The sequence below is a fragment of the Bubalus kerabau genome, chromosome 21 (genome assembly GCF_029407905.1).
Source record: "Bubalus kerabau isolate K-KA32 ecotype Philippines breed swamp buffalo chromosome 21, PCC_UOA_SB_1v2, whole genome shotgun sequence".
NCBI lineage: Eukaryota > Metazoa > Chordata > Mammalia > Artiodactyla > Bovidae > Bubalus > Bubalus kerabau.
Window position 1 is genome coordinate 52,639,156 of NC_073644.1, and position 13,727 is coordinate 52,652,882.

At 49.6% G+C, this 13,727-nt stretch overlaps 1 protein-coding gene across 2 annotated transcripts in view; it reads right to left on the minus strand.

Annotated features, from left to right (window-relative positions):
- The window catches only part of MYO5B (myosin VB), a 333,083-nt gene that overhangs the window by 41,642 nt on the left and 277,714 nt on the right, over positions 1-13,727 (minus strand). For both annotated transcript variants that reach the window (XM_055559254.1, XM_055559253.1), the window contains exons 23-26: positions 5,195-5,279; positions 3,824-3,972; positions 2,617-2,736; positions 679-819 (exon numbers count right to left, since the gene is read on the minus strand). In XM_055559254.1, the coding sequence (XP_055415229.1) occupies positions 679-819; positions 2,617-2,736; positions 3,824-3,972; positions 5,195-5,279 (495 nt within the window). The remainder of the gene's footprint in view (positions 1-678; positions 820-2,616; positions 2,737-3,823; positions 3,973-5,194; positions 5,280-13,727) is intronic.

Consider the following 13,727-nt stretch of genomic DNA (forward strand, 5'->3'; position numbering starts at 1 on the left):
AATATCTTTTCAAGACCCAAGATGTGGATGATAACTTAGATTGAGATGAAGGTACAGTCCTATGAAAGAAGGGTGACTGACTGCAAACTGGCCCTGCCCCTGACCCAATGGGGTTAAACTCAAGCCCACACTGGATTCCAGGTACAAAAGGCCATCGATTTTCTCAGATTTGACTTTTGCCTACGCAGTCGACCCTTGAACCATCCCGGGTTTGTACTGCATGAGTCTTAATTTTGCGTGCTTTTCAATGGTAAATTCTTCAGCAGGACACAATCGGTGATTGGTTGACTCCTCAGATGTAGAACCATGGCTGACTAGAGTCACAGGTGAATTTTCAAGTGTGCAGAGGGCCACCTGTATTTATACTCTAATCACACCCTGGTTCTCTTTGCAAGGGGGCGACAGTGACACAGGTTCCCCATTGGCTTCACGAGTGGAAATTCTCTGCCCTGGGGTTACTTGGGAAGTGGACTCCTGTCCAACTGGGGTGATGTGGGCACTGGCAGAGAAGACTCAATAGGTCACCAACACGAGATGAAGCGCTTCCCTGACACCCAGGCCCAGCACGACCCTGCGGGGTCACACCCGGCCCATGTGCCCTGGCAGGAGTGAGCAGGGTCATTTTGAGGCCAGCACCCTGGGAGCGTGCCCCTGCAGGCTTGCAGCCCCTTCACGCACCGGGACTCTCTTGCCGTCCTGCTGTTCTTTCTTCTCTAGCTGCACCTGCAGCTTCTTCCTCTCCTGCTCCAGCTCCCGCACCCTCTTCTGCAGCTTCAGGAAGACAGTCATGTCCATGGCTGCCTTCTCCAGGCCAATTTCCTTCCAGGGAAGACAGGAAGCAGGAAGAGAAAGTTTTAATAGCACGGATGCCTTAGGGAACACACATGTCCCTCATGTCAGCTGTCTGTCCTCCATCTCCCTCCTAGACATCACCAATCCAGACTTCTGAGACAAAGCCAACGCCAACCATGTGGCATTTTCATATTAAAGTTGGTGCTCCAGGCTCACTCTCTGTCTGAATAACATCTGCATCTCAGTCACCTATATTGTTCCGTGTGAGACACTTAAGATAACTGATCATACACTCCAGGAACAGATGGATAAAGACGCAACCACTTTATTTGGAAGTTACAAGAGCTCATTTCTAGAGAATGGTCTCGAACCAGAGACACTGTAAAACCCAGGATGTAATGCATCCTGATACAGGATCAGTGTGGTTGCTAATGACTATAAATGGGCTGTCAAACGCCACGTCATTGCACCTCGAAACAAAACCATCACTTGTCCTGCCAGGCAACCCACTTATCCAACAGGCTCCACACCACCAATTCCCAGTAGGTTTCTTCCTTAAGATTCATGCCTTGGTTTGTCCTCAAGAGTTTGTCAAATGTGGGGGTGACAAACACGGATATCTGCACAAGCATATCCACGTGGATTTTTAAGGGGAGGAATGGAAACATGTATACCTATGGCTGAGTCCCTTGGCTATTAAGCTGAAACTATCACAACACTGTTTGCTAATTGGCTATACCCCAATACAAAATGAAAAGTTTTTTTAGAAAGTCTACGTGTGTACATATGGGACAACAAAACTTGGTTCATTCAGCACTTAATGAATGCTTCGTGCTTAGCCAGCACCGAGTGTACTGCTCGGCCAGTCCCAAGACCTAGCCTCAGCTTCCTTAAAGAACATAAATCCACCGATGGAAGTGCTTATGTCTGCATGTAAACTTGTCACACAAAGAAACACTTGGGTGGTGTATCTGGCTGACCAAAGCCTCTGAAAAAGGAGGAGATTGCAAAGCAAAATGAAGGGACTTAAGCCAGCATCTTCCATCGACTGATTACTGTCTAGCTTTCCATCAGACAAGCTTCATGCAGGCAGGGACTTCCTCTGGGTCAGTCCCTACTGTTTCCCTAGCACCTGGAAGCAGTGTCTGGCACAGGGACGTCTCAAAGTACATTTGTTGTTTTGTTTTTCATTTGTCATGTTTGTTTTTATCTCTTCTACATCTATCTCCACGTGCTACATAACGTTTTACATGCTTGTCATTTTCTGCTTTTCAAATGCCAGAGGAAAAATCCTTTGTCTATGTACCTTTGATAAAATTACACACAGACTATAAAGACCATCGAGTGACTCTAAGAGGCCATTACTGACAAAGATACAGTCATTCCGCAAATATCTGGAGTTTGAAATATTTGTTGCTGTTCTCTGCGTTTTATCCAGCTGCTAAGTCAGGAAGGAACATTTTCTTGTGTATCTGTTGATATGACTATGTGCACCGTGACAGTAAGTGGGGATGCTAATTTACATGTTTTAATGACTTAGCTCCTCCAGCTATTTCACCTCTCTGCAGTGGGTCCTCAGTTTTGCAAGCGGAATCAGGGATCTTCCTTTATGTAGAGTGGGAACAATAACTTGTTGCCTTGCGCAGTAAATATCAACTCCAGAGAGCTGATAAGAAAGTCAAGAAGTCCACCACAGTCCAAGCGGCCCTGCTGTCAGAAACGAGCCGTAGGCACTGTGGCTGCCAGCCTTGGGGGCTCCACGCAGGGCACCAACCCCGCCCCACCCCGGGGCGCAGAGACCAGCCGAGAGCCTGCCTTCCTCACCTCCACCTGCTGGAGGGTGTCCTCTGTGTCTCCCACCTCAGACGTGGAGATGGACGGGTAATTGGAGTCAGATTCTAAGCTGCTTTGGTTTGACGGGTTCCGCCGGTGGCCTGGGGTTTGCTGTTCAGGGAGAGAAACGTGAAAACTCAAAATGAACTAATGTTAATAAGAGCTATCATTTTCCAAGTAACGGCAGACCCTAGAGTAGACTTCCGCCTCACTTGTCAACAAGAATAGGTACCACTGATTCTTGGAGTGATGGCTAAATAGAGCTGTTCCAATAAGAAATTTCACCTACAGTTCTTCCATCCATCCAGCCAAGCAACAGAGTGACACCTCGAGGAGAACACAGCCCCACAGCGGGACTGCGTTCCCTCAGTGCAAACCCCCAACTCTTGGGTGGATTTTTTCTGAAACGACCCTTAACCCCATCACCCTGCAGTGCACACAGTCCTGTTGTCAGCCTCCCTCTTGAGGAGAAGGCTTCACTCCAGCCCCTCGCGACCCCTGCTTCAACCTGCGTGCCACTGATCTTGGTTTTTCAAAATAGTAAGCATATTAGAAATAGAGCTTACCATTTATACTGTTCACTTAAAAATAACTTTTTCCCCCTTTGCATCTGATTTGCCTTTGAGAGTCAAAGTGATCTTGGTGGGAAAATTTTAGATCTCTATATATGTTCCTATTCAGCTTCTCTTCCTGGTTTCTATGCAATTAACTTAGTCTTGTTTGTGCATTTCGAGAGGGAACAGTTACATGGGATAAAAAAGAATGGCAAATCTTGAAATATGAAAATGCGCCTATGTATTCACATGCGCGTTGAGGATTAGGACAAACCATCAGGCTCTTGAGGGCCTGCCCGCAGTGTGTGCTGCCCACACCCTTCCCGCTCTCACACAGGGGCTTTTTAGAACAGAAATAAGAAAGGGGATACATTCATGCAGGCAGAATTTCCCTTCAAGTCCTAAAATCTTCATAAGACCCCAAAGCTGGAAAAGCAGCTGCCCTTGGGAACGACTCATCACCCAGCCGCTTGCTTGTGTGAGAACCACCTACGGGTCGGGTGAGGACTCTGGGGTGGGGTGGGGGGCGGGTAGCGGGGACACCGATCCAGGGCATTGCCGTGCAGAGAGCCGTGCTGGGGTGGCGGCCGCGTGGGGAAAAGGGCACAGAGCCGATGGGTGGGCGTTGGGACTGCCCTCCTTGCCTTTAGGATGGTCATCTCATCCCGAAGGTTGTCGTATCTCTGCTCCAGCCGGGAATACTCCTTCACGAGGTTCTGATAACGGGAGCGCTCCTCCTCCAGCTCCTTCTTCATCATGAGGTTTTCCTTGACAGAGTTCTGGGCAAACTCATCTGGAAAGCAAGCGCCCGCAGCCACAGTGCTGCTTGTGTGGCTGTCCCTCACGTCCACTCACTCGGAGACAAGTGACTAACCACCGGTTAAAAGGCCGCCCACAACAAGCTCAGGACACAGATACTAGGTGAGTCTATTCAACGACCTCCCCCATGGCAGAGCCCAGGGCGGCATGGACCCAGCTCCAGTCCAGAAGGGGAGAAGGCCCCTCTCACCCCCAGGGGCCAGGGAGAGAAGCCGCTACGCACACCACATCTCCCTCAGTTACTGTGCCTGCCCCTCCCTCGAGACAGCAGTCACAGCAACGGAAAAACCCAGCGCGCCTCCCTATTCCTGGCCGCTCAGGTGCCTGTTGTGCAGAGGGATTAAAGGAGGCTCCAGGAGACCAGGCCGCAGGTTATGTTAGGGGAAGGAGGGAACGTGGATGGGCTTTTCTCCTACCCACACTTGAGATTCGAATCAGTGGAAAAGAGACAATTTTTAAAGGGAAATTTAGAACTATTAAATGTTTTCAACAGCACCATGCTGGGCAGGTCTGTGTACTCGCATAGTCCAGTGGAGGAGCTGGGAGGGGAGGGGAGCCACCTGCTGAAGGCCACACTGAGTCACGGGAGAACCGGGGTCTGCACGCCCCGCTCCTCTTTGATCAGGCATCGCACAGGAGCTGACGGCAGCCCAGGTCGTGCATGTTCGAGAGAGGGGCCCTGATCTGGCCCGCAACCCCCTCTCCAGCAAACACTGACAGGTGACCCACTGGGGAGAAGAAACCACAACAGGTATGGTGGATGCTAAACTTGAGAATAGCAATAACCACGGTTCCTAAGTGCTCACGACAGGTCAAGCACCATCCTAAGTAGGTCACAGGCTTATGCCCATTTTGCAGATGAAGAAACTGAGGACTGCAGTCACCGAGGGACTCGCTCAAGGTCACGCAGATGCTAGCACACTGCATCGTCACTCTTGGAGCGCACGGTCTCCCCAACTCAGATCTCATGCATTATATCATCTATTATGTGTGCGTCTCACTGCATGATACCTCCTGAAACTAAATTCGGCAGTGGGATCTTAAAAATCACCCTTCTTTTTCAGCTTTCTTTTGTTAGAACCCTTTCCCCACTGTGGCACCCAGACCAACTGCACGCCTGGTGGAAATCTCAGGGGGAAGTCAGTCTGGAAAAGAAATTCCAATCCAAAATGAAAAATCCAGCACTTGGCACCTACCTTTAGACTGGCACAGGATCTGGTTGTTAAGCTGCTCCTTCTCATCTTTCAAGAGTGCATTTTCTTGTTCCAGGTCTGCAACTCGCTGAAAAAGAGCAGCGGGGAAAAATGTTTGCCTGTGATGCTGGGCTGAGGAAAGGCTCCTTCTGTGGGGTTTGAACTTCAGCTGGTTATATTTAAATGTTTTTTTTTTTTTTTTTTTTAACTTAAGAAAACTGAATTAGCCAAAGTAGCTTTCATTTGGAGATTAAAATTGTACACTGAAAGAAAAATCCCATTAAAACAAGACAGATGAGTTCACTGCTGCTTATGGTTTTCCAATGCCCACAAAAACTCCTGAAAAGCTTACACAAAGCTCATATGCCATGTGCAGGAACTCACAGTGATAACTGGCCTCCTTGCATTTAGTTCCATGATTTGGTAAATTCTGAGCTCTCCAATCTGAGTCTCAGGAAAGCCTGATGCTAACAATGAAGCCCTATCTCTGATCTTTATTCCCCCTTGCCCATGTCGGTCTCCCAGGACCAGCACAGCCCAGATGCTGGGGAAGGGAAAGAGACTTGCTGTAGACTTTCAACTATGCTGTATGAACTATATTCAACAAAGCTGTTACTTTACCAAGTGTGATGCAAAGTGCTAGCTGTGGCTAAAGATTTTTAGAAATGAGTGTAAGGCAGGCTGGTTTTGGTCTGAGTGATGAGCATCCCTGCAGACTGTGCTGAATGGCACCATGAACAACCTCACTCCCTTTGGTTCAAGGAATCAGTTCTGGCTATCTTTGCTACATCTTATGACCTCCTTGGTGGAGGATTCTTCCCAACCTGTGTAGGAAGAGCCTCAAAATGCCTTCCTTGGTCAGTAACAGAACATGTCATAACTGGCCTGTGCACAGAGACTCAATGGGGACCTCCTGAATTGCTGCCTGGGACACTGTAGCACAAAATCCAGGCGGAGAGATGGCCACCCAGATCCTGAAGGACCCACCTAAATGCCCTTCAAAATCTGTTAGACCCCCGTGGCAGTAAAAGCAGGAAAGGAGGCCCCAAGGATGCTGGCTACAGGACAGAAGCCTTGGAGAAGCTGGAGTTTCAACTGGCTATGTTTCAACGCTCTTTTCCCTTCCTCCAGGCTTTAAAGGTAAACTTAAGGCACCAAGAGGTGAGTTAAGAGAACTGCTGCCCCCACCCTCAGCATCACGTAGACAGGGTCAAGAGAGACTTTCCACAAGGCTGGAGCCCAGGAGCGAGGTCTATGGTTCTCCCCTTAGGAACTCAGAAGGCAGCACGACTCCCTTGTTGAGAATCACCACCGCCAAGTGAGTCAGGAGGAGAAGGTCACCAGGAATGGCACCGATGGGCAGGAGGAGCAGGCTGTCTGGACCAGGCCTGGATCTGGGCTCTCCCAGGTGGCCGGGGGATGGGTTGTCTATAGACAGGAGAGCAGCTGGTGCAGCAGGGTGGGAGGCCTGGCCTGGGAATCCTAGCCGGTCTGTGCGGTAGTGTTTACACGCGGTTCAGGCAGGGGGCTGAGAAAAGACAAAGTTGGGTGGGTGGAGGGAGTGAGAACCAGGCTAGGAAAGACTTTTCCTCTGTCCTCAGGGTGGAGAGGCCCTGAGCAGGGCCCGCCTTCTGCACACCCTCCAGCGGCTGCCTGAGCATCTCTGTGTTCCTCCTGTCAAGCTTGCTCGCCCTGCTCTCCCCTGGATAACTTCTCACGGTTTAGTTCTCCACGGCCACTCTTCCAGAAGTCTTCCTGCCCTGCAGGTGTGGGTGAGGCCTGTGCTCGATGTGTGGCTCTTCCAGGGCCCACCTGTCCCTGTAGAGCCCCGCCCACCCCCAACTCCCCCTGGCAGAGGCTCGGCTTCGTCGTCACCTGCTTGGCCTGGACCAGAGGCCTCAGTGAGGACCTAGGGGCCACAAGCCATGCTGCCACGTCATCGGAACCTGGCCTGGGCCAGCACTCAACACTGGTTGAAGGAATGAGGAGCCCTGCAGATCCAGTAAAGGAGCTCAAGCTTTCCCAGTGCAAAAACCCAGACTCCATTAAAGGGTTTTTTGGTTTTAAAAATGTGTTTATGATTGACTAAAACCTCTAGAAAACATGAGCATGTTTAATTGAATAATTCAATTCAGGAGGCACATACATTACTGGAAAAAAGATTCTTCAAATTCATCTAATTTGCTGTTATTAGATGCAGTTCACCACACAATGATCTCATGTGTGCCTTTAAATTAGCTTGGCAAATAATCAAAATAGCTTTCCCTTTTCTTGATGTACAAGTCAAACGGGAATCCACCAACAAAAGAAACCACGTGGAGTGAACCTCTACAAATAATGCCCAGGGTTCAGCTGGAGTGAGGCTCCACCTGATGCCATGGTCAGGAGGGCAGGATTCCAGCCCCCCTTGAAGGCGCAAGACTGCAACCCCTGAGCCAGCAGCCCCAGGAGGTGGGTGTTCAGAGCAGGCTGTAAAGTAATCAGACTTCCCATAGAGCTAGACTCTGCTTCCCCTCAACAGCCCTCTGAACGTGCAGGCAGCTCAAAGAGCAGGTGATCACCTGAGACGCTTCCATGACCCCTCACCACCCTCATCCCTATCCTCTGAGCATCCTACAGGCAGGCGAGGACCTTCTGAAATGGAACGTGTCATCTGCCTGGTACAGAGGGCACATGCCATCACCATGAGGTTGGGCCTGAAACCTCCACTTGCCTGAATGCAGCCTGAGATCATGAAGCCTCATTGCAACCACCTGCGATCTACAATCTCAGCCAAAACTCTGGTTGGGGAGGGTCACACTTATGAGCATGTACCCACTAAAAATTTCTGTTGTGCACAAGCCTCATTTCTTTCCTCCATCTCCCTCGCGGATTCCAGAAGGTAGGCCTCTGATGAACTCAGCTTTGTTATTCTAAACCATTCATTAAAGTGGCACTGGGGAGCTTTGCTTTTCTTCCTGGTAGGAGCAGTTCTGGAAGTGGGCCCACAGCAGGAGGTGTGGGCCCTATCCCAGCTCCACATCCCAGGAGGGCAGAGAGTGCTTCCCCAATCACATCTCCCCACGTGCTGGCCACCCCCAGTCTCCCCAGCCAGCTAGCAGACGGAGAGTTGCTGGCAACGTGAGGGTGACAAGCTTCTGCAGCCAAGTGGCCTTCCTTTTGTTGGCAGGGATGCATGCTGCAGTGAGAGACACTTAGCAACACAGAATTGAGCAGGTGTGCTCCCCTCAGCATGAGAAATAATGAAGTAGCATGCTCACCAGGTTTGGGGCCTCATTAAGCATCAAGCGGCAGTTCCTTTTCTTTCTTCTTCTTTTTTTTTTTTGTGGAGGGGGTCTTTTAACTCTTTCCAGGAAATATTACTAGGAGTGTTCTTACCTCTAACAGGTTTTTTGGGACAGATCATGGGAACCAACATTGATATAAATCCTGTTACCATGAAGCTAATTTAGCCCCTGGTAAATTAAATGAAACACATGCCTTAGCTCAGTAACTGCCTTTACTAGTTAAAATCTTTGGGGATACAAATGTAGCTCTGGTTTTTGGCTTTGTTTTGTCTTTCCTTATTTTTTCAAAAGTCAAAGCTATGGCTTTTCCAGTAGTCATGTATGGATGTAAGAGTTGGACCATAAAGAAGGCTGAGTGCCAAAGAATTGATGTTATCGAACCGTGGTGCTGGAGAAGACTCTTGAGAGTCCCTTGGACTGCAAGGAGTCAAATCAGTCAATCCTAAAGAAAATCAACCCTAAAGATTTATTGGAAGGCCTGATGCTGAAGCTCCAATACTTTGGCCACCTAATGCAAAGAGCCAACTCATTGGAAAAGACCCTGATGCTGGGAGGGATTGAGGGCAGGAGGAGAAGGGAGCGATAGACGTTGAGATGGTTGGATGACATCACCGACTCAATGGACATTAATTTGAGCAAACTCCAGGAGATAGTGAAGAACAGGGAAGCCTAGTGTGCTGCAGTCCATGAGGTCTCAAAGAGTCAGACACAACTTAGCGACTGAACAACAATAAATTTTTTCAAATTGGACATTTGCATTGTTGCTGCTGCTGCTGCTGCTAAAAGAGAAGGCAATGGCAACCCACTCCAGTACATCTGCACTGCAAAAAGAGCCAAATGCAAGTTTTCTGGTAGAAAACCATGGGACAAGTGGATTGGAGGATGCTCTTCTGCCCCTGGGATCTGTGTCCTCTGTCCTCCTGGCTGTGTACCTACTATCTCACACAAAGGTCCACAGCACGAAGGTGGCCCACAGCAGGGATAACACTTCTAATTCTGCAAAGTTCTGGAGGGGCTGCTGGCCTATTCACTGAGAAGAAGGTAAATGGACCTGAGCAGAGAGGAGGAGGAGGCAGAAAGTGCACAAGGGACCGTGCAGAGGCACAGTGTGACCTCACCTGGGACTCGCGCTTGCGCTGGGCTCCTACACAGAGAAAGGAGGCCAAGGGCGGGCTCTCGCACTGCTACAGGGAGGGGAGTGACTGTCCCATCATTACAAAGAGCCCCAGAGAGAGGCTCGGCAGAGCGCGGACCCCTGGCCCAGCATCACAGGTGTGCCTCTGTCACTCAGCACCCACTGCACCAAGACGTGGGACCAGGAGCGAGGGTGGGGTCCAGGGATATTAAGGCGGAGCCACTGCCCTCCACCCAGTCTCAGGCTGGTGGAGGGAATAGGAGCTAACAGTCACCGGGCTCGCACTAGGTCCCAGGTGCCATTATCAGCTTCCTTAATACCCGTGAGGTGGATGCCATCGTCATCGGCTTTTAAGGAAACCAAGGCACAGAAAAGTTAGCGAGCTGGCTGAAGGTCACACAGCCAGACGGGGGTACTGCAGGCTGTGATGCTGAGCCAACCGGGTCCCAGTTCTTTGGGCCTAGGCCACCTGCATCCCAACAGGTCAGGGGCTGACATCTGAAGGACAGTGATGGCCACAACCTGGAGCAGGCCCCAGAGGCCTGGTTCCAACAGCAGAGCTTCAGGAAGGAGTTTGGGGTGGCAGGGACCGACGGCCTCAGACAGACTCGCTCACCTCTCTGGAGGGTTCACAGCCAGTGCTGCCTTCAAGGTCAGAAGATCCTTTCTCTTCTGACCTCACCACCTTTCTCCTTGCTTTCTCCATCTCAGCCCAATGGCCTCCGGATGGGGCCTTGATCCCACCTAACCTGCTCCCATCTCGGGGCCGGTGGATGTACCATATCACCTGCTCCCTAGAAGTCCTCACGGCTCACTCCTCACCTCACTCGGGTGTCTTTTCAGAGGGCGTCTCTGGCCATCATGAATGAAACAACCTCCCTTGCCCACCTGGCTCCCTCTGGATCCCTGTCCTCTGCTTTATTTCTCTTTACAGCCCATGTGAGATAATTTGTGTCTGATTCCTGTCTGTGCATTCTCCAATAATCCCCAAATATTTAAGCACCATAAAAATGAGAAGGACTTTTAAAATCGCTTACTTTTGCCCCAGGGTATGGAACAGGGCCTAACAGATACACTCACTAAATAACAAGAGAATGAATGGAGGGCTGTGAGTGCTGAGAAAGGCTGCAGTGAGATGATGTCCTTCCACGAGGCGGCGTGGCATCCTCCTGGAAACCATCAGCCTCTCTGGAAGCGTTCCGATAGCACAGTTCTGAGTCTTAACGGGCCAAAGAAGTCCTGCACCTTTTGGGGGAAGACTCGAAACACTCCACTGTGAGAACCCTACCTCCTGAAAAGGCAGATCTATTTACTTGCATTTGGAAAACCCCAAAGCCTTTACATGGGAACTACCCAAGGTCAGTACCAGCTGGTGGTGTGGTGACTAATGATACGATACAACCCAGAACCCCACTACACCAGCCTGAATACTCAAGGTCCGGGGGCTCACAAATACCAGGGCCCCTTGCTCAGAGCCAGGGATCTGGCTGTGGGCTGCTCGTCACCCACCCACAACCCCGCACCAAGCCAGGTCGTGCTGGCCTCACCGCGGAGCAGATTCTGGACAATGAGCCGTGGCCTCTGTGTCAACGGCAGGCCTGGGAGTCATGTTTCCTTCATCAAGGACACGAAACAGCACAGCTGCACAAGTCAGTCAGCACAGGGATCACTGACAGCTTTAAGAACAAACAAAACACACGTCCCACAGGCTAAAAGGAAAGAAGCTGCACGCTGAGATGCAGACCACTCTGGGGAGAGGCCAGGATGACAGGTCCTTTTAATAGAACAGCTGTCAACTAACACCTATGGCTGGACAGGGTGGTGGCAATGCCCAGGCTCTGCACTGAATTCCTGCCCCCAGGGGGACCTGGCCTCCCACAGCCCAAGGCAGCCTGGCCATGTGGGCTGATGATGAGAATTCTGTCAGGGGTGCGGAGCCTCAACTTTTCCAGGATGCCAGTTCCAATATAGCACTTGCTGACAGAAACATCAAATCCATTAATTAAACTTCTGCCAGCAGCCAGCTCCCTCCCTGATTCATCCGTGTCATCAATCTTGTTCTGCGAGGAGCAGGCTGTTGGATAAGCCGGAGAAGAAACCAATTGTCTGATTATGCAGTGTTTGTTAAGATTGGACATGGGGCCTTCAATAAATATTAAACCCTGACTCGGCAAAGAAGAACCAGAGGGGGACAGAGCCAGCCTGCACCTGCCTATGCCCACAGCCGCCAGAATAAATGTCTGGAAGACGTTAGAGAAAGAGGCAAACGTGCTTCCACTTGTTCTCCTCCTGGGACTTCCCAGGTGGCACTAGTGGTAAAGAATCAGCCGGCCAATGCAGGAGACATAAGAGATGCAAGTTCGATCCCTGGGTCAGAAAGATCCCCTGGAGGAGGGCATGGCAACCCACTGCAGTATTCTTGCCTGGAGAATCTCATGGACAGAGGAGCCTGGCGGGTTACAATGCATACGGTTGCACAGAGCTGGACAGGACTGAAGTGACTCAGCACGCCTGCAAGCATGTTCTCCTCCTGGAGAAAGGCGGGCTTCACACTTTATGTGCCCAGTTTAGGATGTGCTTGTGTTTGCAGTCGGGAAGGTGCTTTTCTTGTTCTGCCTCTGTGCCTGCTATTCCTTTTCAATGTCCTTGAATTTCTTTTTCCTTGCCAGGACCAAGATCTCATTGCATTTAAGACCCAGGTCAAGACTTCAATAGAAACATTTTTTTCAAATGCAAGTAGGAGGGAGCCCATTTCCTTATTTGGCTCTGTGGAGGAAGACTGGGATATTATCAATCCTTAGGCTCCCTTGGATGGAGATGTGGATGTTTTAAAAGTGCTCTGAGTCCCTAAATCCCATTGTCCCAGGAGAAGCAGGGAAGGAGCCTGGGGAGTCAATGAGTCAAGTGCTCTCCATGGAGGCGAAGACAGGAGACCCTGGTTTTGTGATCTGCTGGGTTAACACCATCTCGTGTGACTGGCACCCACATACAGAGAACCCGCTTTTCTTTTTCTCCTAGGATCACCAGTCTCAAGTCTCAAACTTGGTCTCTTTTCTCTGGCTTTGGATTTTACCTTCTTGTCTTTTATTCACATACAAGGGTTACTGCCTATCTGTTCTCAAGGATCCATAAACCACAGTTTGGAATTTGATGCTTTATAGGTTACAGGCCTGCGTTAACAGCTACATTTTAATAGGACTTTCCTTAAGCATGTGCTTTACCCTGAAGAATGAAGTTCATTCTGATAGGGACAGAATGAAGGGACAAAACAGGTGACTCAATAGTTTATCTCACTAGGGGATTTTAAGTAGAAAAATATGTGAAACTCCTGTAAGTTAATGATTACTCGAGAAAGCAGGCTTGATTAAACACAAAACCAGGCAACAGAAGCATGGGACATGCCCTCAATGATAAAAGAGTGGTGGCACGAGACCCGCATCCCACCCAGTGAGCTCAGTAAGTTAATGACCTCCAAAACAGCTCTGGGCACACAAGAACAATCATTTATGGGAAGGTGACTTTTCAAAATGAAAAACCGTCAGTGCACTGAGACCTGAAAATATTTTTCTAAAGTGCTCAGACAGCCCCAGCCAGCAATGCCAAAGAAGCTGGGGCTGAACAGCTCCACAAAGACCTGGAAGACCTTGGCAGAACTAATACAAAGAAGATGTTCTCTTCATCACAGGGACGGTAATGCAAAAGTAGGAAGCCAAGAAATACCTAGAGTAACAGGCAAATTTGGCCTTGGAGTACAAATAAAGCAGGGAAAAGGCCAACAGAGTTTTGCCAAGAGAATGCACTGGTCACAGCAAAAACCCTCTTTCAACAACATAAGAGATGACTCTACACATGGACATCACCAGATGGTCAATATTGAAATCAGACTGATTATATTCTTTGCACCCAAAGATGGAGAAGCTCTGTACAGTTAGCAAAAACCAGATCAGGAGCTGACTGTGGCTTAGATCATGAACTCCTTATTGCAAAATTAAGACTTAAACTGAAGAAAGTAGGGAAAACTATTAGGCCATTTAGGTATGACCTAAATCAAATCCATCATGATTATATAGTGGAGGTGACGAATAGATTCAAAGAATTAAATCTGATAGAGTGC